A 26,502-nucleotide genomic window follows, 5' to 3' on the forward strand; every position below is an offset into this window, starting at 1 on the left:
ACTGTTTTGTTAGCACTGTTGCTAAACATCGTAAAACACTTAAGCCAGACTTTGTCTGAATATCATTTAATTATATAAAACACCCCCAAAAAATGCTAATGCTTTTAACTTAACTTTAAAGCCAGACATATTAAATAATAGTCAGAAATAGAAAAACCTGATTAAATGGTTTATTGAATCATTAGACAAAAAAATAAGAAGAAGAAGAAGAAGAAGTAGAATAAAGGGTTTCATATGTGTAGAGTATCATATTTGGTACACTGGTTTTGATACACCAACATTTATTCAGAGGCCGACACTGAGCAAAAGATAGTATCGGTGCAGTTATTTGGACAAAAAGTACGATGAAATTCTGACAGTTTATAATGTAAATCAGTGAGATCTTTTTAACAATATAACATATAAAATGCATATAAATATAGGTTGTCACTCTAAATCTCCCAGTAATATCTTAGTAATCTGATATTTAAATGTTTAGCTTTCTTAGCTAGAGATCATGATTAAGAGATGAACAAAAAAAAAAGTTCCTCAGAATCCTGTATATATCATTTTGATTTTAACATGATTTTTCTAAAAAAGAATTAATGGATGATCACATAAAATTAAGTTTAAAACACATTATTTTCTATATACTGTACATTATTGTTTCTCCTCTATAGCCTAACTTTTGAAACGCTTTGTTTTTTACAAAGCTCATCATTCTGAAAAGCGATGTGTACGCAGATCGGCTGGTTGCCCAGTGCGTTGTGATTGGCCGAAAGCCTCAAGTTTGATGGAAATGTTACGCCCCTTACTGTACTGTGATGCTGTGTCCCAGTCAGAACACCAGCACAAGACAAAAACAATAAAACCCATTACAAACAAGACATTTGTTGCATCCAGTGGGGACATAGTTACAGATTATAATGACATTGCTCATAGCTTTCTAAACTGCCAATAGACAGTGAAGCCACCGGAAGTGTTCAATCCGACATCTTACTAATCCCCACCAGCAGAGAGCACCATTGAGTAACATTCAAACCGCTGTCCTAAAATAACTACATTTTAAGCAAATGGGACTCGTTTTTATGTTATGTGTAATAAAGTAATGTTTACTTCAGATGTTATCTGCAGTGTTTATGGTCTTTTGGGGCAGGATAAGCGATATATTTAAATTGTGTAGGTGAATAAATTTCTCTGAATAAATTCAGATTTCAGAACGAACACTTTGTAGTTTGTTACATGTGTTGAGGTCGTGTACGTCTAATGTTTATCATGTTCATGATGCTCACTTCTGTAATGAACATAGCTTTTTAATAAGTAAAGGAAATTCCCGACATTTAAAAAATAACCGTTTACATTCTTGGGGTGTTTGCATTGTAATAATGTACAGAGATACTTTATATTTATAAACGCTGACTTGTTAGGTGATGTTTTCTCATTAAAATCATACCAATTCCTATTAATTCAATGGAACTGTTACACACACTAGGGATTACTTTACTTCACTTTAATGACGTCATGAGCAATCCAGTTCTATATTATAGATCAGTGGTCTTAACTTTTATAAAAAATATCCCTTTGGGCTTGATTCTTTGCAACTTTACAGACCAAGGGCTTATAACACTCCAAAGAGAAAGGAACAATTGAAATTGCATCATATGACCCCTTTAAAACACATCAATCAGGTGACTGAAAGCATGTAGTAGATTGTGTAATACAGATTTTCAGCAAAATCACAATCACAGGCAAACTTCCTCTTTCTGAACTAGCTGAAGTTCCAGAGCACTATCATCTTTCTGATATCTGTCACATCACTGTGCACTCTGAAGATTTGTGTGTCTCTCATTTGTACAGGTGCAGAACCTGCACAGCTGCGTCCAGGTGATCAATGACTTTGTCTCTCCGGAACATGTGGTGCATTCATTCCACTTAACCCAGGAACTCAGATCCTCCAAAGAGGAAATCAACTATGAAGATAAGCTACAGGTAGAGTTCACAGTGTCAACATTTATTGGAGTATAAAGGCCTAAGCTGGGTCATGTGTCTCATCACATGATCACATGATTTGTTGCTCTGTAGGTTGTTACACAAACATGGAGTCTGTTTGTTTGAGCGCTGGATGTTTGAAGATGCAGTGCTGTTTCACGTGCTACAGGCACATGGTTTCAGAGCAGTTACTGTATGACAATAGATTGCTCATGATCCACTACTGATGATTTATTACAGTTTCCTTTATAATCTTTACTGTAATATTTTGTAGGTGGTTGCAAGAGTGCACATTTTATCTCCCTCATCTTTCTGAATGAGCAGCTGGAAGTAGTGAAGCAAATAGATTTCAAAATAAAAGTCCCAATGAATTTTGGCCTTACAATTAAGTCTTTTTTTTTCATAGAAACATTCATTAAATTGATTCATTTTCAGTACATTTGATTAATTAATTGATTCAAAATAATTTGTCAGAATTATATTTAACACATTCAGACCAAAGATTTTACTTGTATTGCCACAGTAATGTCATTTATTTTTTAAATATATTTTATTTGCTAAATCCAATAGCAATCGATGTCTAATTTATGTACTGATATATAAGTTCCTAATTCAGTTTCAATAAATATGTGCAACATGACTTGAATATTTCAATATTTTTCGAGTGAATCTGAGCATTCATGGACATTCATCAGTTGCCATGCCATTTCAGATGTCTCTCTCTGATTCTAACAGCCTGCTGTTTCTCTCAGGTCAAGAACATCTTTTACCACTGCGTGAAGGATGCTGTGGGGACATTGAAGAGGTGCTGCGCAGAGGAAGAGGAGGAGACCAACTCATGACACTCGTTGACACGTTCCCCCAAATATGCACACTAACGCTCAAGCCGCAAACCTCCAGTGCCAAGCAGAAAACCCCACCAGTAAACTGTATTTATTTGTTACTGACACCACAGCAGTATAGTGCATCAGGATGACTGTGATTGACACGCCACAAATCGAAAGAGAATCTAGTGTTTGTTTGTCTGTTTGGTTTCGTTCCCCTTTTGTTCTATCATACTGTATAGTCTCAGTGGAGAATCGTATTTATTTTTAGTTCTACGCTCTGTTCTCGATCAAATGTAAATGCAACTTGTACAGTGTGCTGTTGGATTTCTGATGGCGCTCACTACTTTGGAGACTTACTGTGAGAGAGATCCGCTCTCGTGTCCTCATGCCATATCTTTTGAGAAAAAGAACTGCCAAACAATTGTAAACATTGTAAAGCTCTATTATGTAAAGAAAGACTTAATGAATAACACTTCAGCATTTTATTAAAAAGTATTCACTGTAAAATGGAGACATTTACAAAAAAAAGTTGTAATTTATTCAAGAAAAGATTGTCTTGTTTCTTCCTTTTTATGTTCAGATTTACTATGGCGAACTTTTGAAGTTCAATGGAAAAAGCAAATTGTACTATGCTGTGTAAATATATACATATATACATTCACTGATGTATTTTTTTAAACATGGCTTGCTTCAATTTCAAATTTTAAAGCGCAAGTGTTACATGCTTTGTACATTGAAGTTCAAAGGGGTTTTACATTTTCCATTAAAATGGATTTATTAAATATCTGCCTGCCTTTTGCCTTTTTGACAAGATGAAAGGTTCAGATCCATAGGACATATGTTCCATGTTTGGCCATATATATATATATATATATATATATATATATATATATATATATTTTTTTTTTTTTTTATCAAAATGTGCTTAACCTCTGAAACTACTTTCCTTCTCGGGTGATGTCACCAAGAATAATGTTAACCAATAACCAAACACTCAGTTTTAGTGCTTGTTTAGTATAGTACACAATGTTTAGCATTTTAACAAACTAGTGTCCAATTGAGAAAATCTAATTCTAGATTTCCTGAACACGTTGTCGTTCACATTGTCATTCAACACCAGAGGAGGCTGTTGAGGGAATTTAGAAATGAAGCAATGTACACTCATTCGTAGGGCAGAGTCACTACCATTCTCTCGGTCTCTCTGATTAAGAATCTTATAGTTTAATGATTTATACAACCCTTAAAATTTTTTTTTTAAAGATTTTTTTATCTGACAAATTTCAACTTGTTTGCATTAGTGGCCAGTTAACATGAACTATGGGAGGTTTACGTTCACATGACATGCTATATTCCATTGAAAACAAATTCAAACTTTTTTATAATTAGGAATGTAGCTCTTATAAGCTCGTTCAATAAACTGCATGATCTATCTGTACTATAGTACTGTACTTTCAATATACTGTATTAGAAATAGCGTACAAGCAGTTGAACAACTGTACAACACCTCAAAACAGATTTATGCTGCCACTTGTTAAAATCTTTAATGCTTGTCAGAACAAGAAACTCACAAAAGAATTATACATAAATCTTGTTTTCAATATCTTAATCATATATACATACAGCTACCGTAGAACAGCCATTCATGCATCAAAAAAATGTCATCATATGATTTCCATTGATTATTACATCACAAACCAAAATGTAAAAATAAAACAAATAATAATTTGATGCACCCTGATTACTGTGGTAAACCAGTAATTAAACATTGAACTAAAACAAACTAATAATAATAAAAAAGAGCAAAATGTGAGTTTGGTTCCCTCTTCATGACACAGATATAAGCCATATGTCTTCCCAGGCTCGTCTGGCACATGTTGGTATGCTTTTGATTAGTGTGAGGACCTGGTTTATTGTTAGAGCAAGGTATGATTGTGCAATCAGTTACCTGAAAATATTAACACCGTGATCCACACAGTTCTTGATTGATGAGTACAGGACAAACAAAGCTTCAAAACAACGAACAACATCCTCGGTTCATCCACACAGGTCCAAAGAGCCAAGCTTTTAGGACGTGTCTATTCCAATGCTCTTGGCATTGTGTCTGAAGTATGACACAGCGGAGAAGTGAGCGGTGACGAGAAACAACTAAATTAAATGAATGAGTGATTCTGTAGCACTTGACATGATTATTGCTTATCGTTCCCAATGCAGTAGTCTCACACTCATGTTCAAAATCCCTTATCCTATAGAAATAAACCAAAGCTGTTTTCGTTTTACAGGTTGCTACAAATCGTCCAGAGATGACTTCGTACTAACTGCAATAAGGCAAAACAAGTGCTGCAAGCTGGTTATCAGTTTATGGAAACAGAACGCAGACCTAAATTGCATTGATGAATCTTCCCTAAATCTACACTGTTGATGGACAACTTAAAACTGTAGAAGCACAACATCAACAGATACTGCACAAAACCCTCACACACACACACTCACACATTATAAAAGTAGTTCACAGTGTCTATGTAGGAAATAGGTTTCGATTCAAAGTGGGATTTTGCAAGAGGCAAATTCACCTGCTGATAACATAATGTTCAACAGAATCTCAGATGTCCCTTTTCACACGTACTTCATAACAACAACAAAAAAAAAACAGGTAACAAATGTTCAAAAAGGCACACGTACTTCAAAAAGCGTTGTTTTCTTTCTTTGTATATCCAATCGCTACAGGGCGCCACTAAGAAGTTGAGTAGGGCGCTCAGGTGAACCGTCATTTCCGCCGCTGGGCTGCTTCACTGTGAATGTGCTTCCTCTGTGTGTGTTCGCTAGCACACGATGGCGATCAAAGTCTCCCTTTGGTGTGTGTTTTGAGTGTGCGTGGTCACAGCTTCTCCCCGTCCAAAAGCTCCTGCAGTTCCTGCTGGATGTCCTCAGGAAGCTCCAGGCCGGGCAGGTCTTCCAGAGGGATCTCCTGAGTGGGCATCTCCAGCGGAGGGAGCTGTGGGATGGGAATGTCCTTGGCCTTGCGCTCCTCGGCCGTCTGCGGAAGCACCCACAGCTCCGACCGCTCCACGAAGTCGGCATCAGCATAGAGTTCCTTCTTCAGCCGTGCATTCTCCGTCCGTAGCTGCTCGTTCTCCCGTTTCAGCTGCTCATTTTCGGACACCAGTCGGTCCACTAGGTTGCGTAGGTCGATGATGGTGGTCTGCTGCTCTTCCAGACGGGTTTTGTCATCTTTCTGGGCTTTACTGCCTGCGCAGGGCTCTGGAACAGTGCCTTTGTTTTTCAGGAGGTACAACCAGGTGTCGTACTCGCGTTCAGAGGGTTGGGAGGCGTCCATGTCGGTTCCGCCCGGCTGTAGGTGGCGGCGTGGCGTTTGGTCGGTGGCTTGGACCTGCTGGAGTGTTCTGGGCTTGTCCTCTCGCTTCGCTCGCTTCCATTGCTCCTCGATCAGCCTCTGCTGCTTGATGTGACTGTCCCTCTGAAGCTCCAGTGACAGGCGAGCCTACGCAGGAAAGAAACATCTCTGAGTCAACTTTATCCACAGTAAATAATAATATAAAGAAAATGCAGGACAATGAGGACCGTATAGGCATACCTGTTCACACTCGGTGAGCTTCATGGCCTCCTTGAGAAGTTCTGTGGAGACATTACGTTATGTTAAGTTATGAAAGCACACACATTTCTGCTAATTTAAATGACATCCATTAAATGACATTTAGAGATCAAATACAAAACAGAAAACCATTTAAAATATAGTGCATGTATTTAACTAGAATATTTACATAAATAACAAATAGGATATTGTTTTCTTATTATTCAAATAAATATGAATTAATTATCTGTCCAGGCAATAACACATTTTGTTTACACCTGACAATCATGTGTCCGACCACATTCTCAAGCTCAATGGATCACAGAACTAAATAAATCACCCTCCGAATGCACACGTTTATCACTGAAAGTCAATTTACATGACACCTCACAGATGTCCCCGTGAGAAACCATTAGTGTCTAAACAGAGCTTAAAACTGAAACCAACCTGCAGCTTTTCTGTGGCAGGAGATGGCATCTTCAAATTTCCCAGCAGCCAGCAAGCGCTCTGCTTTCCTGCACTGTTGATGGGCCTGAAAGAGATGACATTATTTCATTATGAGTTTGTTAACACAGAGCAGAGACTCAATGACACACAGTCAGCGTTCAGTGTTTACAGAGGGATCTGAGACCACACTGAACATCTGACAGCCCGTGGATCATGTGAACTCTTTGTACAGATGGTCAGGTGTTCTTGCTTCCATTGATCCTTGTGAAAAAGAAGTGCACTTAATTGCATGTGTACTTGTCTCTTCAAATCATTAAAGTAAATAAAAAAAAAACTACAGAACTGCATTATATAACATTTTAAAAAGGCCACTTAAGTGTACTTTGTAACATTTTTATCTAAAGTACATTTTCATAATCATTTGGACACCACTTTCACTGAAATGTATCTAGAAATATCTAATATTATATTTAATCATAACTTCACAGTAAACATATCCTTCTGCTCTCTATTTCTCAGTTTAGGAAATAATCAATCGAGTCAGTGTGTGTGTGTGTGTGTGTGTTTAAAGGTGATCAGCTGTCAGCAGTAAACTAACACACATATGGAGGCTCACTAAAACAGACTACATTAAAATAGCACACGGGTTATACAAAGTCTTCACGTCACGGTTAAGTGAATTAAAGCCCCGGGTAATTCTTTTCACAGCTTTATTATTTTTTTGTTTTAATTCAGAGAAGAAATGCGGCTAAGCTAACAGCAGCTAGCATGCTAATGTGACTTGTAAACAGGCACTTACGAGATTGAGAGGACTGTCCAGCACCTCCATTCCTTCATCAACCACAGCCTCAGCTACAAGAGAGACTCATCGGCACATTATTGTCTTTATTCCGGGACCAGGGACTCTGGGTTCACCGGTAACTGATCAACTCTTACAAGAGTCGAGCAAAAACAACTTCCCCCGGCACGACGTCACCGCCGCGTCACACCACCACAGCGACGTGCGTGACGTGACAACGCTTTACTTTTCGTCATTTCTATTTAGTAAATCACGCAAAATCATATCCCATTCATAAATAGTGGCATTATTTAGTATTAAACGTGTCTTATTACATGAAACCATATTCAAAATCTGTTCTCGGATGCTGTGGTGTTGCCTCACCACTAGAGGGCGCTTTTGTCCTACAATTTCAATAACTACTAACAAATAAAGATTATCGTGTTTGGACTTTGTACCTTATATATAAGAGTGCAAAGGAGTTTTGTTTGTTTGTTTGTTTGTTTGTTTGTTTGTTTGTTTTTCACCTGTACCAATAAAATGAAGTGCCTTGGAGTATCATATATGTTATATAAACTAAGCGTAACCGTATTCCTTTCAAATGTTTTTACAATGTTAAATACATGATGTGAAAGTGTCCTTTAAAATAGCAACATAACAGCAAAGCAACACAGATATTAGTACCCCCCCCACCCCCACCCCCCTGTTCTTTGCATATATTTTTGTCCTGTTAACTATAACACATTGTTATTTTGGTATAAATATTAATATATTTTAATACATATGTACAGACAATTTAAACATACAGTATAAATTACTATAGTGTATAAAAATATATTTATTTTAATATACAAATGCATTAATGCCATCTCTCGTTCAATGCCTTTTTATTTGATTATCTTATGCTGTCCCCATTTCTTTTCGTTTGTAAATGTTTGTTATTTCAATAAAAAAGACCAACATAAGAAATAAAAGACATTAATAGCAAATTTCACAAATTATTACAAAGAAACAGCAAGTAACACACTGAATTAAAAATGAAAAATTAGCAAAATTTTGAAGTAGCAAAACTGAAACTGTATTTTCTTCTAAAATATACTAATATGTAATATAATCCCCGGGAACACATGATAGGTAAAAACTGATATCCCGAATGCACTGTAAGTCGCTTTGGATAAAAGCGTCTGCTAAATGCACACATTTAATTTAATTTAATTTAATTTAATTTAATTTAATTTAATTTAATTTAATTTAATTTAATTTAATTTAATTTAATTTAATTTAATTTAATTTATGTAGTTTTTATTTATTTGCTTATTTTACAGTGTATAGATGTAATTACTTAGTCATTTTTAACATGTCACTATAATGTAAAAACGAGTAGGTAAACATTAAGTGAATAGTAAAGTATGCATTTAAATGTTAGTACATAGTAGTAAGACATTTAATATAAACTGGGTCCCAATATAACATTTAAGGGCTATTTGATAACCCCGGATGTGTGTTATGTGTCACTCAGAGTAATGTGAAAAGCACTGAATCTAGATCGTATGCATACATCAGAGACACAGGCAGTGTTTTTCTGTCCAGCGGTTGGAGATTCCTTGCACAGCATAATATTTAGACCATTCAAAGAGTGCACTTATTAACCGACGACGTCATCAGCTCAAGTACTTTGTTTTTGTTGTCAAGTGCCACTTGCTTTATCCGAATGTGCTTCAGTTACTACTAATAGAGAACAGAACTGGATCAGACACAACCTCAGCCTAAAGTCCGCCCTTTCACTGTAATAAATAGGAAAAACAAATTGTTACTGTTATTAAACAGCTTCACTTTTAGTTGTAAAGCAGCTCTACAGAAGACAATAGCGTCATTGTTCAGTTCAGTTTAGTTCAGTGTTGTTTCATTGTCTCGCCTGGGTCTCAAAAAATTCCTCAGGAGAAATAGAAAAAGACACAAATGAGTAGCATAGGTCAAATCATTGGTCTGGCAAGAATTTGATCAGAATATTTGTTCATGTTATATTGAAATATCTCGGTGTCTCGCCAGATCTGAGCAAGCTTTGAGATGCTGTTGAGGTCTCCCCAGAAACTCAACAGAAGAGATGTGAGGTTACTAATCGGAGACAAAAAACATTTGCTGTCCAAGAGAATCAATCGACATATTAAAGAGCTCTCATTCATCACATTTCACCAGACATTTAAAAACTGAGTTCTTCATCAAAACTGTATTTTTCAAATATAATGTACAGTATGTGATTCCTGACTTAGACGTGTTGTAAATAATCCATATTTAGCAGGGACACTGAATAGCTCTCTGTGTTTTGTGTACTGTATCAGAAGGCAGTCGCTGGAACACTGTGGGTGTCCTTTGAGACAACGGACAAATGTGAATCGAGTCATAACTCATTGAAAAAAGTCTGTCCGTTCATGCACAGCAGGCCACTGGAACAGATTTTCCTTTGTTCTGACCTCTGAGGTGCAAAGTTAGCCTGCTTTTCTCCTTCAAAGCGCTCCTAACTGCCGTGTATGTGTGGGATTCATTGTGAACCTGTTTCACATGCTGCTAACTTGACATTTGTGTGACCGAGCCTTTATTTAGTACATGAATGATGTCTTCTGAGCCGGATATTAGCTGTGTGATGTTTTATGTTCAGATGAGCATTCATCCTTCATAACATATTCGTGTATAATATGTGTATTCGGAACACCTTTTCTGAATGCAATGCACAGAAACAAATTAATAAAAAAAAAAAAAACAATTTATTTCGCAATTTTTGCCCTGGATGAGCATAAGAGATTTTTTAAAAAACATAAAAAAATATAATATCTTAAAATCTTAAAAATCTAATTTTTTTAATGCAAAAATTGGATTAAAAAAAAAAAAAAAAATTCTGTTAAGATGCTTATTATAATTTACTGTAGAGGTCATGTGACTACACTGTCAAATACTACTGCTTGTGAAATAAAGCCTACTGTAAACGTTAAAACCTTTGTCAGTGCGACTACACTTTATTTCGATAGTCTACTTTAGACAGTCTACTAACTAAGTAGTTATGAAATTACTCTTAGCTTAGGGTTTGGGTTAGCTGACATGTACTTACAAAGTTACTTACAGTACCTACATAGAATGTTTGTTTGGGACTGTCAGAATAAATTGTTAGCAGATATTAAGAAGACAGCCTACTAATAATCTAATGACTGGTAGTTGACACATAATTGCAAAATTACAGTAGTTAGCACGGTGTCTCAAGTGTTACCATAGGCTATATACTGTACATAGTGTGTGGTATTCAGTATTCTAGTAAGCTTTATTATGTGTGTGGCAGTCCCTGCACTTCCTGCCGCTCTTCTTCTGTCAGCACAACTGTGAGAGAGCGTGCCCAGCGTCCACTGGAATCTGCGTGTAGGAGGACGGCCTGTCACCTCTTTCACCTGGCTGAAGTCTGGCCTGAAAAGTAATGATGAGCCAGCCAAGCTATAGAAGACCCCCGGCTACTCAGGAGGCAGAATGCTGCAGCCCACTCTCTTCCCGAGTCTGACAGACTGACTGCCGCTCCTCGGCTGCTCTCTTTGTCCTGACCCGAAGGATTCTGCTTAGAGCGGGTATTCTGTCGACGAGCAGAGGCAGGTTCATTCCTATCTGCTTTTTGAGCTGTTGTATGGGGAATCCCACATAGCCTCCTACACAGAGCGCCCTAAAAGACAGAAAGGGAATGTGATGGGGGTTTTGAAGGCCGCCCCCTTACACACAATGGGAACCCCACAGTGAGCTAATGTGCCTGACAAATATTCTTACACATGTTAAACTAGCAGACAGCTCTCACCGCTGTCAGGTGTTCAGCTTTCTCAAGTGAGTAGAACTGGATATACAGCGGATGAGGATCAAGTCCTGAAAAACACCAGCGATAAGGCAAAACACCACAGGTGAAGGGTAAATCTGATAAATTACACTGCATTAAGATGATTGGTCTGTATCACATGTTTTCTGAAATGTTTGGTTTAAATATGAAAATCAAGCTCTGTATAATTAAATATACATCTATTTGCATACATTCACAGAAGAGAAATCAAAACGTTGGTTAAAAAACCATGTTCAAAATTCTTGTTTCATTTTGCTGACATATTAAAGTTGAAGGTTTTTGAACAGAAGGGATTTTGGATGTTCGAAAATACTGTCAACATCAAGAAAAAATGTTCACTGTGTTTTTATGAATAAGATGTAATGTAAATCAGGCAAATAACAACAATATGAACAACAAACCCCGCAGCGAAATCCCTCAGAATGTAGTTAGAAATAAAACTGTGAAGTCTGAAAATTGAAAATGAAAATGTTCTCCACCCTCCACAGGCCAATCAAAATACACATGATTTAGTTTTTTTAATCAGACTAGATCACCAATGGATCCTCTGTTGTGAATGGGTGCCGTCAAAATTGAGAGTCCAAACAGCTGGTGAAAGCATCCACGTTATGTAATGCATGTAAAGTTTCCCAAAGCCGTACCAATGCAGAAACAAACTTATCTACATCTTGGATGTTTTCATTTTTGGGTGAACTACTTCTTTAAAGACCTGTATCCTAATTTTACTCTACAGGCGAAAGAAGATGTGCATTTTGGGGGTTTTCTTTCCACTAGTCTGAAAGCAGAGATTTCATGGAAGCACATATCTGAAAATTGACCATTCAGGAAAAAAGTTTTTCAGACATTCATTGTTCATAATTCTAATTATTGGGTTGGGGTCAAAAACAATAAATGAAGTCTGTCCTCAGAATGGATCTATTTTTATACTAAAACAAGACTGTACAGCTGTGTGAAGGTGACTATGTCAGAGGTCACTGGGGTGAGGGTAATAGGGTCTGACAGACCTGAGTTATGAATGACCTGACACAACTCCATTGAGCCATTTTTTTTTATTAAGAGGAATAATTAATGGATAAAATATGTGCTGTATTGTCAACACAACCGTTGTAAGGCACAAACCACAATACAGCGTGACATCAAGTGTTGACCTCAAGCTATTAAAAGACCCACATTTTAATCATAACATTATTTTATTAAACACATTTATGCAATCATCCTTATTCATTATAATTTTACCATCAAATTCATGAAACAACAATCATCAAGATCTCCTCTAAATGTCGATGTTTACAAACTGCTCACTGAACGTCGATTCTGATCTAGAGCTGAACGTCTATGTAAGTGCCTTTTGTTTCCACAAAACTATATTTTCTTTCCCAAAAAGGGCATCATATCTACAGAACTGAAACAATGGAAACATCTCGTGTTTGTCATTGGCCAACCTAACTGACTTGTGAGTTATTTGGCAATATGAGATAATCAACCAAGATGAATCATTTAGTCCTCCTCTGGGTCTGAAATTTGACAAATTGCGATTTTCACAAATCTCAACCTAGCAAATTAATAATATCATTATATTTAAAGCCTGTCAGTCGAAGTTATCATTCTTCCTTTTTTTTGTCTGGGGAAAAATCTTCCTCTACTTAATATCACTTCTAAGGTTAATGACTCCATAAACAGCTTTTTCATATTGCACTTGAAAAAGATTCATTCACAGAGCTATTGGTATTATTGCAGTCATAACTCTACTGACTGTAGCAGTGATAATGAAATATTAGAAATATGAATATGAAAATTTTCCTCATTGACTGAATAGATGGATGCGTTTCGTTTAAGCTGTGTCAAAGCATTCAGAAGAGTGAAGGAAATCATCACTTTTACTCTCGGATTGAGGATATCCAGTGCATTGCACGGAGCCTTGAAAGCACAGTGTGTGTTCACACCGTAGCATCAACAAAATTTGTACGTTGTGGACATTTACAATACAAGTCAAATTCATTCTCAGCTTAAGCTGGATTTATTTTTATAAATACATATATTGATTTTACATATTGTGGCGCTACATGTAGTGAAAATTCAAGAAACTGTGGAACGTCTCTAAGAATAGATGCAGGCGAGTGTCTGAGATCAGTTTCCTGACACAGTTGACCTGATTTCAAGAAACGCGTCCATTTCTACATCCGTGATAGCAGTACAGTTGCAATAAGATGAAAGAACAGGCGTTAGAAACCTTGTTGTGGTTCACACTGAGCAGGATGAGGAGAAGCAGGCCAGATAAGGAGACAGACAGAGGGAGAGAGAGTTGCTGGTCGAGTGGGAGACAGGAGGAAATCCCCACACTAGCCGGCCTCCCACGGTCACTGCTGAGAAATCTGCCAATGGACCTCAGCAAACACAACTGATGGGATTTTCCTGATGCTGCAGTAGATTACTGAATCACATCTGCATGGCGGAACATTGTTTACGTTTTTTTTGTCATGCATACTATAATATAAAAAAATGTGTCACAGTATTTACTTAAGTTTGGAATTTTTAAACGAATCTCATATGCCCACAAAGGCTTTAAAAAACAGAGACATCTCAAATATAAGTACAATTTATAAACAATTGTTTTCTTGTTCTCTTTTTGGATATATTTGAAAAAGTCCATTATTCCTGCTATAAAATCATCTGATCATGCTGATTTGCTGCTCAGTGTCTTTTTATCATCAGGGCTGAAAACAGATGCTTTATTTAAATCGGTATATTAGACTGATTTCCGAAGGATCATGTGACACCGACGACTGGATTAATGATGCCGAAAATTCAGCTTCGTCATCACACAAATAAATGAAATTGTAAAGTATATTAAAATAGATATATTATATAAAATAATTACAATTATTAAAGATTGTAATAATAGTTTGTAATAATAGATGTATACATCCAGAGTGAGGAAAAAGGCTCAGAAAATCACTCTGGATCCCTCACATCCAAGTTTCCCCATCTTTGAACTTTTGTCATCTGGCCGGCGCTTCAGAGCCGCAAATACCAGAACAGCAAGGCACAAGAACAGTTTCTTCCCCCAGGCAATCTACCTCATGAACAGTTAAATGTTCCCCACTTGTGCAATAAAAATCGTGCAATATCCTTATATTTATTTGTTACCTCTCCATCCCAGTACATCCCTGCATCTTACTCAATCCTATTCCATTATCATTTATAGCACAAATTTTTATACACTTACTTATTTGCATTTGTCTCTGTGTACTGGAAGCTTATGTCACTAAAACATTTTTTTTGTATGCCCAAGCATACTTGGCAATAAAGCTCTTTCTGATTCTGATAGTTTGCTGTATTTTTTAATCGAATAAATACATGCATCCTTGGTGAGCAGAAGAGGCTTCTATCAAAAACATAAAAAAAAAACTTTTGCTTATATGTGTAGTATGAAATATGCATAAAATATGCTTCTATGTCATATGTGTAGTATGAACACTGTAGTATCAAGTGTTAACAAAATGTTTGCATGTAAATATTATTTGTAAATTAGAATTTAACAGTTGTTAGCTTACTGGCCCACGTCAAGTCTCTATGATATTTTCCATCTAGATAAAACTCAGATCTCCTCTTTTTTTTTTTCATTTAATTGTTGCCTGATAAAAAAAAAAATCACTTTTAAGTCTGATCAGAAAAGCAATAGCACACCTCTGCTCAACAAGTCAGAAGCCCATTCATATCTGGAGCACAAAGGTGTGAAATACATAACATGCCACAGTCGAATACTTAGGGTAAAGAGATCAGTATGATCAAGACTAATAGTGATGCTGGCTTTGGCAAACACTAATAACATGAATCCTTTATCACAGTATTCCTTTCAAATATTCCATGCGCATATTACATTTAAAACACCATGCCTATAAAGTAAAAAAGCTTACATTTCTGTTCATTGGCATGTTTGCCTTGCAAGAGCATTAGCATGCCATTTCCACAAACATGCACGCAAAGCCGTGACCTTTGACTCGGCTGCTCGACTGCTGTCATCTGATTCACTGGGGCTACAGTGTCGCTCCTGCTTTGAAAGGCTGTAGGCAAGTTCACTTTTAATAAGCTGCACGATTACCCTTTCCTGAGAATCCTGCATGCATAAACACCTTGTATGATTTTATTAGCTGCCTCATAACGATGCTTGTGAGCTCGCGTTTCGTTTGAATAGAATTGATAGGAAACAATATCTGCCCTAAAGTACATCTAATGATGTTAGACTTGAGTGGGAGGAACTAGGGGGAAATTTAGCCACAGAAGCCTTTCATTTAGCTGTACACGAGTGGGAGGCGAAGACATTACCAGGTCCGATCTAAAAAAAGAGAAGAGTTGCTAATGTTTGTACATCAGAGTAGGAGTAAATTAGTCAACTCTGGTCCCTGGCTGCTAATATCGGTTAAATTGAATGGCGATCAGTTGTTTTGGATAAAAACAAGCCCCGCTCAGCAGCGAGGTGTGTATGTCGTCGAAGTTTATTGACAGACGATAACGGTCAGATACTTCCGTAGACTTTGAGTAGTCTTGTGAGATTTAAAACAAATCAGTAATATCAGTCTCCTAACAGGTTGTTTTCTGTGACCAGACAGGCAAAAACTGAAAAAATAAATATATATATGTGTGTGTGTGTGTGTGTGTGTGTGTGTGTGTGTGTGTGTGTGTGTGTGTGTGTGTGTGTGTGTGTGTGTGTGTGTTTGTGTGTGTGTGTGTGTAAGATTTATTCATTTATTTTTATAAAACAACAATATTTTCTTTCATCAAGGCTGCATTAACTACATTTATTTATTTTTCAAAAGATTTCTACTTGAAATGCTGTTCTTTTAATCTCGCTCTTCATCACATAATCTGTTTTCAACATTGCTATTAATAAGAAATGTTTCTTCAGAGGCAAATCACGTGATAATAGAGTAATGCACTATATTTTCACAGTTTTTTTATGTGAAATAATTTTCTAACTGTTTTAAATTCATTTTAAATAAGTCAATTTTTTTTATAATTTTAAAAGTTTTAAAATTGCTTGTTTGATTCTTGTTCTTCATTATTATTTTACTTTCTTTTATGTAAAGCACTTTGAATTACCATTGTGTATGAAATGTGCTATATAAATAAACTTGCCTTGCCTTGCCTAAAGACTACTGAAAATGCCGCTGTTTTGTCACAGAAAAAAAAATAATAATAATTTAGCAATTTTTTAATTACATTTATTTTAAAATCTACTGAACTAGAAAAAGTTTTTTTTAAATGGGAATAATGTTTTAAATATCCTAAATATACAAAATAACATGCTTAAAAAATACGGTATACCAAGTTAACGTCAACCCAGCCAATACTCAAGATATGTCACAATCGTCTAACTAAAAGTTTATTTTTTACCTTCCAGCATCGCAAAGAATCAAAAAGAGAGTTAATATATATAGTTCACCAAACAGTTTCTGGCATAGAAAAGGTAAAACACTAAATAAATAAAGAATAAAATAAACCAAACATGTTACAGAGTACTTGTGCTTCATTCATATGCACATAGTTATGCATTTAAAACACCTTTAAAGGATATTAGTCATAATTTTGTCCAATCTGCTGAATGCACATCAAAGACGGAAATTATTTCACAAAATTAGATAAACTAGATTTCTCCGCACCCAAAATTTCACATGGACTCTTTCCAGCGGTCTCACATATCAGGCCGTCTTTGATCACCAAGTTTCGTCAGCCTTATTTCCTTCACGCCGTCTCTCTCTTGCTCACTCTCTTCAGACATATCACTTGCTCAAGGATAAATCCACCAATTACTCCGCACCTGCATTTCATCATTTAGGAAAAAAAGAGAGAAAATTGTGGTATTTATTAGATTTACTGTCACTGGAGAACAAACCAAATTCCCATCATTTGCATGGAGAAATACGATGCAGCTGGGTGAGCTCATTTGAACTGTTTTAATTGGTGAGAAACGGAAGATTGAGATACAAAAACATCATTACAGGCTATGTTTCCACATCAGGGCATTACTGATTTTATTACCTCTTTTATTGCCTCGTTGTACTTGAGAGAAGGAGAATTCACAGGTTTTGGCGTGTTCTTCTTCGACAGAAGCTCACCTTAACCAGAGGTACGAAAGATGGTGAAAATGGCAAAGGTAAGAAAGAAAGCGCGATAGTGCATATTAAACAAACAGAGAACAAAACGACTTGTCTGCAATTCCTTGAACTCTGAAAAACAGTTTCATCCCGGGCTTCTTCATGCACGTCACCTTTGGTTTTCATTACAGACCTTGATCGTAATGCTTCCATCCATTTAGCAAACGTAAAGAATTTACCCTCGTCTAGAGCAGGATTAATGCTTTCTCACAAGCAAAGCAGACACAGCTCAATCACGCCACAGGAGGACTGTGGGTAATATATGAGCCAGTGCCTATTCTCATATCCCTGGCAGACAATTTAAGGTTGTAATGATCTTTCCAAATCACTGACATCTTTATAGATGTTGCAATACTGACAAAAGCAGTAATTCTATTTCGACTCAATCCAATAATCACTTCTGAATGTTAATCTATCCTGCAATATTTTTTTTTTTTTCTCTAATAGCTCAGTTGTGGTAAATGTATTCGATTTCCACACCGCTGATGTCAGATCCATTCTCCTGTGTTTTTTTAACCTTTATAAGCTGGTTGTGATTGTAGGTTCAGGGTGGGTTGGGAGTAACTTCACCAGGGTATATTTTCAAGTAAACAGAAAGCCGCACTTGAACTCACGATTTTCAAAGCAAAAGAACCTTTAATAACATTTATTATAGCCCTGTGTAACCTAAGAAGACATTTCATAAAAAATGTCTTTTATTTTGAAAAAGAAAAAAAAAAGCACAATTTTAAAAACATGACTGATTTTGTTCTTTGACATTTGCGAGTCATACTGAAAGCCAATGTGAGAAGGCATGTGGGGAAGTTTCATATGAAAATGAAAACATGATGTTTGTTAAAACTGCCTTCAAATGTCTCCAGGTTTCAAGTCATATAAGTTGACATTGACATCTTGGTATAAGTTGACATCCTGACATGAAGGTTTGTGAAATGCTAATGCCTGATTTGGGTGTTTTCAGCTATGGACACTTTTCTGACCTTTTAGAAAATAAGCTCCTAAACTCTATACAAAATACAACAGACTCTTAAAGTCATAGTCATCTCCTTTGTCTTGCTAATGCTAATTTCATAGCTAGCATAACATAGTGTTCTGTTGCACTGCGGAACTTCTGTCACCAAAACTAATTCCTGGTATGTGTAATCATACCTGGCAATAAAGCTCATTCTTATTCTTATTCTTAAATCCTAAATTCATATATTATTATTATTTATTTATGTTTACTTTATTTTACTTTATCGAAGCAAATCACTGTAGAAAAGACACCTCAGAACTGACAGGCCTAATTTGAGCAAAATGTAATACAAATCATTTTCACACAAATTATTATTATTTTTTTTTTTAGAATTTTTGATTATTTCACACTTTAAGTTATCATTATTTAAAGACATAAAAGATCCAGTTAGTTAAAAAAATAAAAAAAAACATGCTTTCAAGTCCATTTTCAGAAACCTTAATTTGTTTATTTGAATAAAAATCAACTAATAAAAGTGTTGTTGTGTGCTCGGGACTCCTGAAGAAGGTCTCTCACTTTTCATTGACAGCTCAACATCTCCATTTCCTGCTGAAACAGTCAGTGTCTTCATCAGCACAAATTCCCTGACAGGGCATTAGAGACAAAAGCAGCGCCTCTCACCTCCCCGGCCTGGCGCTGAGGGCCCAGTTTGAGACTTCCTGTCCAGGCCACAGACTTTCACTTCTACCGGTGGACACTAAGTTGATGATTAGCTGACTCAGTCTGGACTGTGGCTGCAGGACATCTTGTCGTCCAATCAAGGCCTTCTCCATCATGGTCGATGTGTCTTTCTCCAGTCTTTAGGGATGAAGACGAAGCACCCTGAGAGCTAATTGGACATGGCGCGTTACAAGCTGAGAACAAGCTAAGTGGAGCTAGCTGTCAGGAGAGACTGATGACCGTGAGCGCGGGGGGGACACACTTCCACTACGTAAGCACAACGTCAGTTCCTGTACCTGGTTGAACATTAACCTATGAGCTAAAGCAGGGCTGCAGAGCTATATCCTGAGCCATGCAGAGGAGCAGGAAGAAGATGCTTTGAATATGGAGCTCGCCCGTCAAGAGCTTGTCTGGCCAAACAAAGCCATCAGTCAGCCCCTCTTTGTCTGCCTGAGCAAAACAAGATGGCAGCGCATGTCAGAGAAAATTGCCCTGTCTGTACTTTTACTGTATTAGGGACATTCATGCACTGAGAGTCTGAGGGCGTCACAGGAAGAGCCAGGATGTTGTGTGATAAAAGAAAAATCTACAGTGCAAGAACATACACTGTCTTGCTGACACCTTAAGAAATTACCAAATGAAAGTGCTGGGAACCTTTGCAATTAGGTGTGGGTCAATCACAATCTTTTATAAAAGGTATGCAAATGTACATAAAAAATGCAATTTATACAGGAAATTATTCAAATGCACCTCTTCTTTTCAGTTTGGGAATTTATTTATTAATTATTCATTGTTTGTTTGCTACACTTTATTTCAAGGTGACATCATTACAGTGGAATTACACAAATAAGTATCAAGTAATATTACTTACCTAAACATACTTCCTATATGTTAATAATGGTGTATAGTTAGGGTAAGGTTTGGTTTTGGGTTAGCTATGTAGCTATGTCACATAAAAAAAGTCTTATTTATTCATGTATTTAGTTGAGAATGAGTTAAAAATTTCTAACTGGTGTAAGTGTTGATTGTATGAAATGTTGAAAAAAACATTATATTTAATATTATATTTAATGTCATATATATATATATATATATATATATATATATATATATATATATATATATATATATATATATATATATATATATATTCAATACATTATTAGGAACCACTTCATATTAAGTGTATTTAATACTTTGTTTTTACATTTAAATTAATAATTTGATGAACTGATTCAGTACTTTTTTTGTTCTCATATTTTTTTTTATAATTGTACATAATTACATTTGTAATTAATTTCTGTAATTACATCTATAATTACTTTGTGGACCCTACCTCATCCCATAACCCACCACTAAACCTAACCTCATCACAAACCAGTCCCTAACTTTAACCGTATCCCACCTCTATTGAGGTAAAAGTGTTTTGCAATACATCAACACAATAAATATTTTTTTCTTTCTGTGTGTGGTCTAAGGCACCTTATATTATTTGCAAATCTTATAAACAAATATTATTTGCATTTGGAGAACCAAGAGTCAACAGGAAGTCATACCATAAAAGGTAAATGGAAATTATATCAGCCAGAGGGCCTTCATTTGCTTGAACTTAATGGCTTATTATATTAATAAAATTGTTACCACCTAGTAAAAATAATAAGGGCACAGATTTTCATTAAAAGCTATTTTATTTAGCAAGTCTATTAAGTGTTATTCTTCTTCTATATGTTGCACAAGTCAAAGCTGTCACTTTATCATGAAATGTGATAATGTATCAAACAACAAGGACCAGAACTATTCATTTCGATAAACCTTTCTCAATAATTTGTGAGCGCAACATGAATACAAAGACTGTACATGCACTCTAAACTAGATTTGTTCTCCTCTACTTCCAGATCTTTGATCCACACTTACTGAAATCCTGCTGGAAGAGCTCACACTGAGTATCTAAAATAGACTGCAGACCTGCAGGTAACCAGTTTGCTCTTTTGTTCCCTCTACCCACTAATGTTAATAACTACTACTATATGCAAAGTGTAAAATGCACCTCTTATGGCTGTATCTGTTCCACCAATAGCTTCAGTTTTTACCTGGTCTCCTGTTAGCATATTTTGACCCATGCCCAAAAAATGCAGCTACAAAAATCACGCAGCATTTTTAACAGATTTGGGAGCAAAATCTGCTTGTAAATTGGTAGTTGGAAACATAATTAAATATATGAATAACAGACAGAATCTGTGCAGTTCTTCTCATATGATGCACGTATTTGACCTCTATCAGTGTTTTTGTATATTTCATCAGATATCAGAATCAATATGTGACTCTTAATGAACAAAAACACAGTAAAGTACAAGTTCTGTGTTTTTATTAAAGACCATTATATAATACATACATTTTCAAATGCAGCGGGAACAAAAGTGTCATCTGGCCTTGATGGTTCGTGAATTGTTCAGCAATAAAAATCTAACAATAATGATTTTTTTTCATTTAAATGTCAAAGGATCATTAATGTCTTAATAATGTACCATTTAACATGTATAATCATGTAATAAACACCATATAGAGTGGTTATGACCCAATCTGTCCTTAATTCCTGACAGACAGCAGACACTGGTGTCAGTTTGACAACAAAGGCTTTTCTTGCATCTGCAGCTCCCTCCCTCCCTCACCCTCACCCCCATCCTCATCTGCTTAATTAACAAAGATGGGTCATTAGGGGGATTGTGAATGAGGTAACCAGACCCCGGATTAAAATGAACACAAGCTGCAAAAGCACGAGAACACTCTCATTTATACAGCTAAACTTTCCGCATTATTAGTGTCATTTAAGAATAGGATAGTGGAAGCAATAAGAGTTTATAGAATTACACAAACGGGGGGAATATTCCGCTATGCTAATGAGCTGGTCTTTGGAGACTGGGCTTAATGGGGTTTCAGTAGGAGCCTTTATTACCCGCTCCGCTCCACACCGGATCCGTCCACGAGGAGTAGAGGGGAGTCCGATAGCCTCGCTGATGTGATTGTCAGCGCTGCGTCTGGGATAAAGTGCCTTGATTCATCTCCATCCAAATGGGCAGTGACGCCACGGCTGCATCTCCATCTTCGTCTGCAGAAGACCGAATTCCCTGGAAAATAATGAATCGCAGCTTCATTTGTAACTGTCAGAGAAAATCTCGGCTCGCCGCGGCTCCTCTTTCCGCTGATGAGAGCAAACGATCTCAAACTTCCAGAAGTTCACGGCTGTCATGTAGTGTCAGGGCTCAGACTACTTTGCGTTGGGAAAGTTGGGTGTCTTAAACGTTTGTTAATGTCAAAACTCTCATTAATTCCCACACAAACTGAGTCTCCCTCACACCGAGCAGCCTTTCTTTTTGTTGTCTGTTTTTTCTCTTCTTCTCTTGTTAATGACAGGAGTCTGAGCCCTCGCCGAGGTCATCCATCTTCTGTGGACATCCACCCACTGATCGCTGCTGGCCAATCCAGACTCTGGTGACCAGCATTATGGCCGTGTCAGGGTCCGAGCCCCCCCTCGGCCCCTGTGATTAATCATCATTTGGAGAGCGGTGCTGGGATGCTCAGGAGAGAGGCCGGCCCCTGCAGGTGGTATCAGCTTTGGGGAAGAATAGACCTGCCACTGGGCCTTTGTTTCTTCTCCCCTGGACAACAGCGCTGCAACTCTGACTTTACCTTACTCTCAAAACGCAGAGAGAGACTTGCATTGGGACAGTGGGAAGGTACTGGATCATAGGTAGATAGTTGTTGAGTTTCATGCCAAGTCCAGAAATATTCTCAGAATTCCCAAACACTGACTCAAATTAGGCTACAAGCGAGAGCTGTAAAGTAAGTGAAACCTGAAGTTACCAAGGTCCCACCACGAAAATGGCTTTGTAATGCTGCTAAATGTTGTCTTGCTTAAAATCAAAAAAGTGTTCCACTGTGAAAAAAGTGTATTTAAGTGTCCTGAATGTGCACTCGTAGTGTACTTCAAATCGTAAAAGTATATTTTTTAAAGACTGCTTGCAGATGACATAATATTAATGAAATAAAAAGCCACTAGAGTGAACCCGAAAATTCTGTCATCATTTACTCACCTTACTCACTCACCTTCCAAACCTGTATGATTTTTGAACTCAAAAAGAGGATATTTTGAAGAATTTTTGTAACCAAATAGTTACTGGTCCCCATTATATTTCCCTACCGTGCAAGTCAATGGGGACCAACAACTCTTTGGTTACCCACATTCTTCAAAATATCTTCTTCTTTTGTACAGCAGAAGAAAGAAATTCAGACAGGTTTGGAACGGCATGAGGGTGCGTAAATAATGACAGAATTTTCATTTTTGGGTGAACTATCCATTTATGTACACTTTTAAAAAGTGCATTTTGCAATAATGCCAAACTAAGAGTTTCACTTGAAAATACATAATAAATCTTTGTTTTAATATATTTTGTTGTGCTTTAAAAAAGTGCATTCATTTTGATTTGATGACTAATATACTAAAGTAAACTAACTACTATTCTATTTACGGAAGGTGTTATTCAATATTACATAAACAACATTAATTAACATATATTTTAGTTAACCATAAATGCTTGTCAACATAATAGAAGTAGCCTAATTATGAATTTACATTTAAAAATGTACTTAAGTGGGTCCAAATATACTTTTAAGTAACTAATTGCAATTTAAATGAATTTGATCTAAAATACATTTGCATTTGATTGCAGAAAGCCTGCAAAACAAAAACATAAGTGTTAGGAGTAGAGTTAGGGTATTATCTTATTACTAAAATAATAGAAATCCCTGAGATTTCCTCTTTTTTTGGTCAATCACTGCTAATTATTCCAAATTATTAGCATCATTAAAGAACAGAACAGTAAAAAATAAAAATTTGGTCTAAATAATGGCTTATGTAAAATGTCAAAGAGTTTCTGTTAACGGGGTGTTGAAGGATTTGGGATTTTTACATTTTCTTTAGACAACATGACTGGTGCTTGCACGTGCAAAACTCTCCGCCAAGATGTTGGAGGTGGCCTGAAAACTTTCCCAGTATTTGCTGAAGCCAGAAATGTTCTGAGTGGTTTCTAGGGTGTTGCTAAGCTGTCACTAAAGTGTTCAGAGTGATTCCTTGGACGTTACTAGGTAGTTCCTCACTCGCCCAAATCAAAAGAGATGACATTGTGACAAGTCTATGATAGAAGGTTGCATATTAAAAAACTTAAGTATGTAATAATGATACTTACAATGCATAATGCATAAAACAACAGAATGTATTAAATAACAATAATATATAAAAACAACAGAAATCAACGAGGTAGTCAAATTAAAATAAATACAGTAGCACACAAACACACATTTTTATCAACATTTATGAACAGGATAGTGAATGCAATGACAGCTAATGGATTAATGCTATTAAGTCATAGTTAAATAAAAAAAATGTAAAGTTTAGGAATAGGACTAATTCAAAGAAATGATACAAAAACATGCATGTGTGTATTGGTGTGTGTATCAGAGACTTGAACCCTCACACACACTCAGACCAAATGAATTGTGTCTTTGAACCAGGCATATTCAGGACTCATCAGTGTCAAACATTATTTTATTTTACACTTGTGCGGAGCTGTTGATCCGTTGTGAAATCTCACAAACAAGTTTTTAAATAAGACAGTTTTCATGAGGAAGACATTACATCATTTTGTTGTTTCGGTGGGAAACAGTGTATTAGAAAGCAATCACTCAGGATCACATAAATGAGCGTGCATCAAATGAATCAAAATCAACTAATTTTTCTCCCGTGACTGCTTTAGTCGAATTCTCACCATTAAACAGGGTGAACATTAAGAGGGTTTTTAATAGCTCCATTTAATAGGTGGAAGCTTTTGGTTCATAAACCTCTAATGATGCTGATGCACACAATTCATTACTGACCACATCTAGAAATGATGGATCTGCTGCATAATAGGTAAACTTTGACTGAGCCGACAAAAGGCTAAGACTCTAACAAGACTCTCCATTAGCAAAAGGCTGCCATCAAATTAAAGATTGATTTAGCAGAACCATTTGTTACCAGCGTCTGACATGCAGCTCTGTCTGTTGAGACCGCCGAAGACACAGACACCCCATCATCTCCCGCACCCCTCGCAAGCCAAGATCAACGCTTATAATGATGCCATTTGCTTAATTTTCTCTGCTGTATACGTTCACGCTGCTCCCCGCACACACCTAAAATCTAGCGTGGCTTTGTGTTGTCTCACATTTTAAGTTTAAGTTAACTGCATTTTAGTTACTTTAGTTACAATGCTTTTATGATAATGCTTTTTTTATAGTATAGTAATAGTCTGAGAAGAAGGTACAAAATATTTAAAGATATTTTTATAAATCTGTTTATTCTGACTGATATTCCTTTGCTTATGTTTTCTGTCCCTACAGCTTCAAACTATTTTTTTTCCAAACCCACAGTTTCACACCTATTTTTTTTATTTATTCTGGAAGTATCTTCACAGAGATTTTTTCCATATCATGATCTGCCATAATAACTAAAAAGTAGTCATTATTGCAGTATTTTTGTGTGAGAAACAGGTAGCTACAGTATATTCACTGATAAAACCCTTCAATGTAATAGAAAAAAAAATCAAATATTCACAATATTCAAATTTTGAGCCAGGCTTTATGTGATGCCAAAAACCTAACAGAGTAGAACAGAGGAATAGATTTTTTTCACTGATTTAAATATTAAGAATTAATTGACTATATTAAGGTATTTTTTTGCATTCTATAAACAAGCCATTCACAATCATTTTCAGTATAAAGCTTATAAAGTTTTTCAGAAACTTTTGAAATGCATGGGATGCCAGGGATATCTTTTATGCCTGAATTTGAGGCTCGAAGTGTTCACCCATTACGCTACAGTCAGTCCCAGAGAGCAGGAAAAAGTCTTGTGTCTTCAGTGTTAAACAAAACATTAGTGTTAATGGCTGATGTTGCTAATAGGGAAGGCAAAAGTCAACGATGGACCCGGTGTAATTAGTAATAATGAAGCTTGCGTTGGGACGTGACCTGCTGCCCCAGTAGGACGGTGCTCTGAGAACGGATCAGAACAGAACCAGTGTCGGTATGAGACACAGAGTGCAGTCGCATACAGCAGTTTGACTATGATTAGGACTTTGCGGTATAACAAGACAAGACTCATTTTAGTTCAGTT

At 36.4% G+C, this 26,502-nt stretch overlaps 2 protein-coding genes across 6 annotated transcripts in view; one reads left to right on the forward strand and one right to left on the reverse strand.

Annotated features, from left to right (window-relative positions):
- The window catches only part of jmjd1cb (jumonji domain containing 1Cb), a 136,085-nt gene extending 132,508 nt beyond the window's left edge, over nucleotides 1–3,577 (forward strand). For all 5 annotated transcript variants that reach the window (XM_052610900.1, XM_052610899.1, XM_052610901.1 and 2 more), the window contains 2 exons: nucleotides 1,837–1,968; nucleotides 2,721–3,577. In XM_052610900.1, the coding sequence (XP_052466860.1) occupies nucleotides 1,837–1,968; nucleotides 2,721–2,810 (222 nt within the window). In that variant the 3' untranslated portion in view covers nucleotides 2,811–3,577. The remainder of the gene's footprint in view (nucleotides 1–1,836; nucleotides 1,969–2,720) is intronic.
- A 662-nt stretch (nucleotides 3,578–4,239) lies between these two features.
- nrbf2b (nuclear receptor binding factor 2b) lies at nucleotides 4,240–7,822 on the reverse strand. The gene is made up of 4 exons (XM_052610904.1): nucleotides 7,631–7,822; nucleotides 6,832–6,916; nucleotides 6,388–6,428; nucleotides 4,240–6,294 (listed from the first exon to the last, which is right to left on the reverse strand). The coding sequence occupies exons 1-4, from the start codon at nucleotides 7,658–7,660 to the stop codon at nucleotides 5,671–5,673; spliced, it is 780 nt and encodes a 259-aa protein (XP_052466864.1). The 5' UTR covers nucleotides 7,661–7,822; the 3' UTR covers nucleotides 4,240–5,670.
- Nucleotides 7,823–26,502: the final 18,680 nt, after the last annotated feature.

Source organism: Carassius gibelio, chromosome A12, assembly GCF_023724105.1.
Source record: "Carassius gibelio isolate Cgi1373 ecotype wild population from Czech Republic chromosome A12, carGib1.2-hapl.c, whole genome shotgun sequence".
Classification (NCBI taxonomy): domain Eukaryota; kingdom Metazoa; phylum Chordata; class Actinopteri; order Cypriniformes; family Cyprinidae; genus Carassius; species Carassius gibelio.

What these genes read in the sequence shown, in the direction of transcription:
- nrbf2b (XM_052610904.1), bottom strand. Translation starts at nt 7,660, where the DNA reads ATGGAGGTGCTGGACAGTCCTCTCAATCTC. An exon ending in CTGCCACAGAAAAGCTGCAG is followed by an intron (nt 6,429 to 6,831) that starts GTTGGTTTCAGT and finishes ATGTCTCCACAG; the next exon opens with AACTTCTCAAGGAGGCCATG. An exon ending in AGCTCACCGAGTGTGAACAG is followed by an intron (nt 6,295 to 6,387) that starts GTATGCCTATAC and finishes TTTCCTGCGTAG; the next exon opens with GCTCGCCTGTCACTGGAGCT.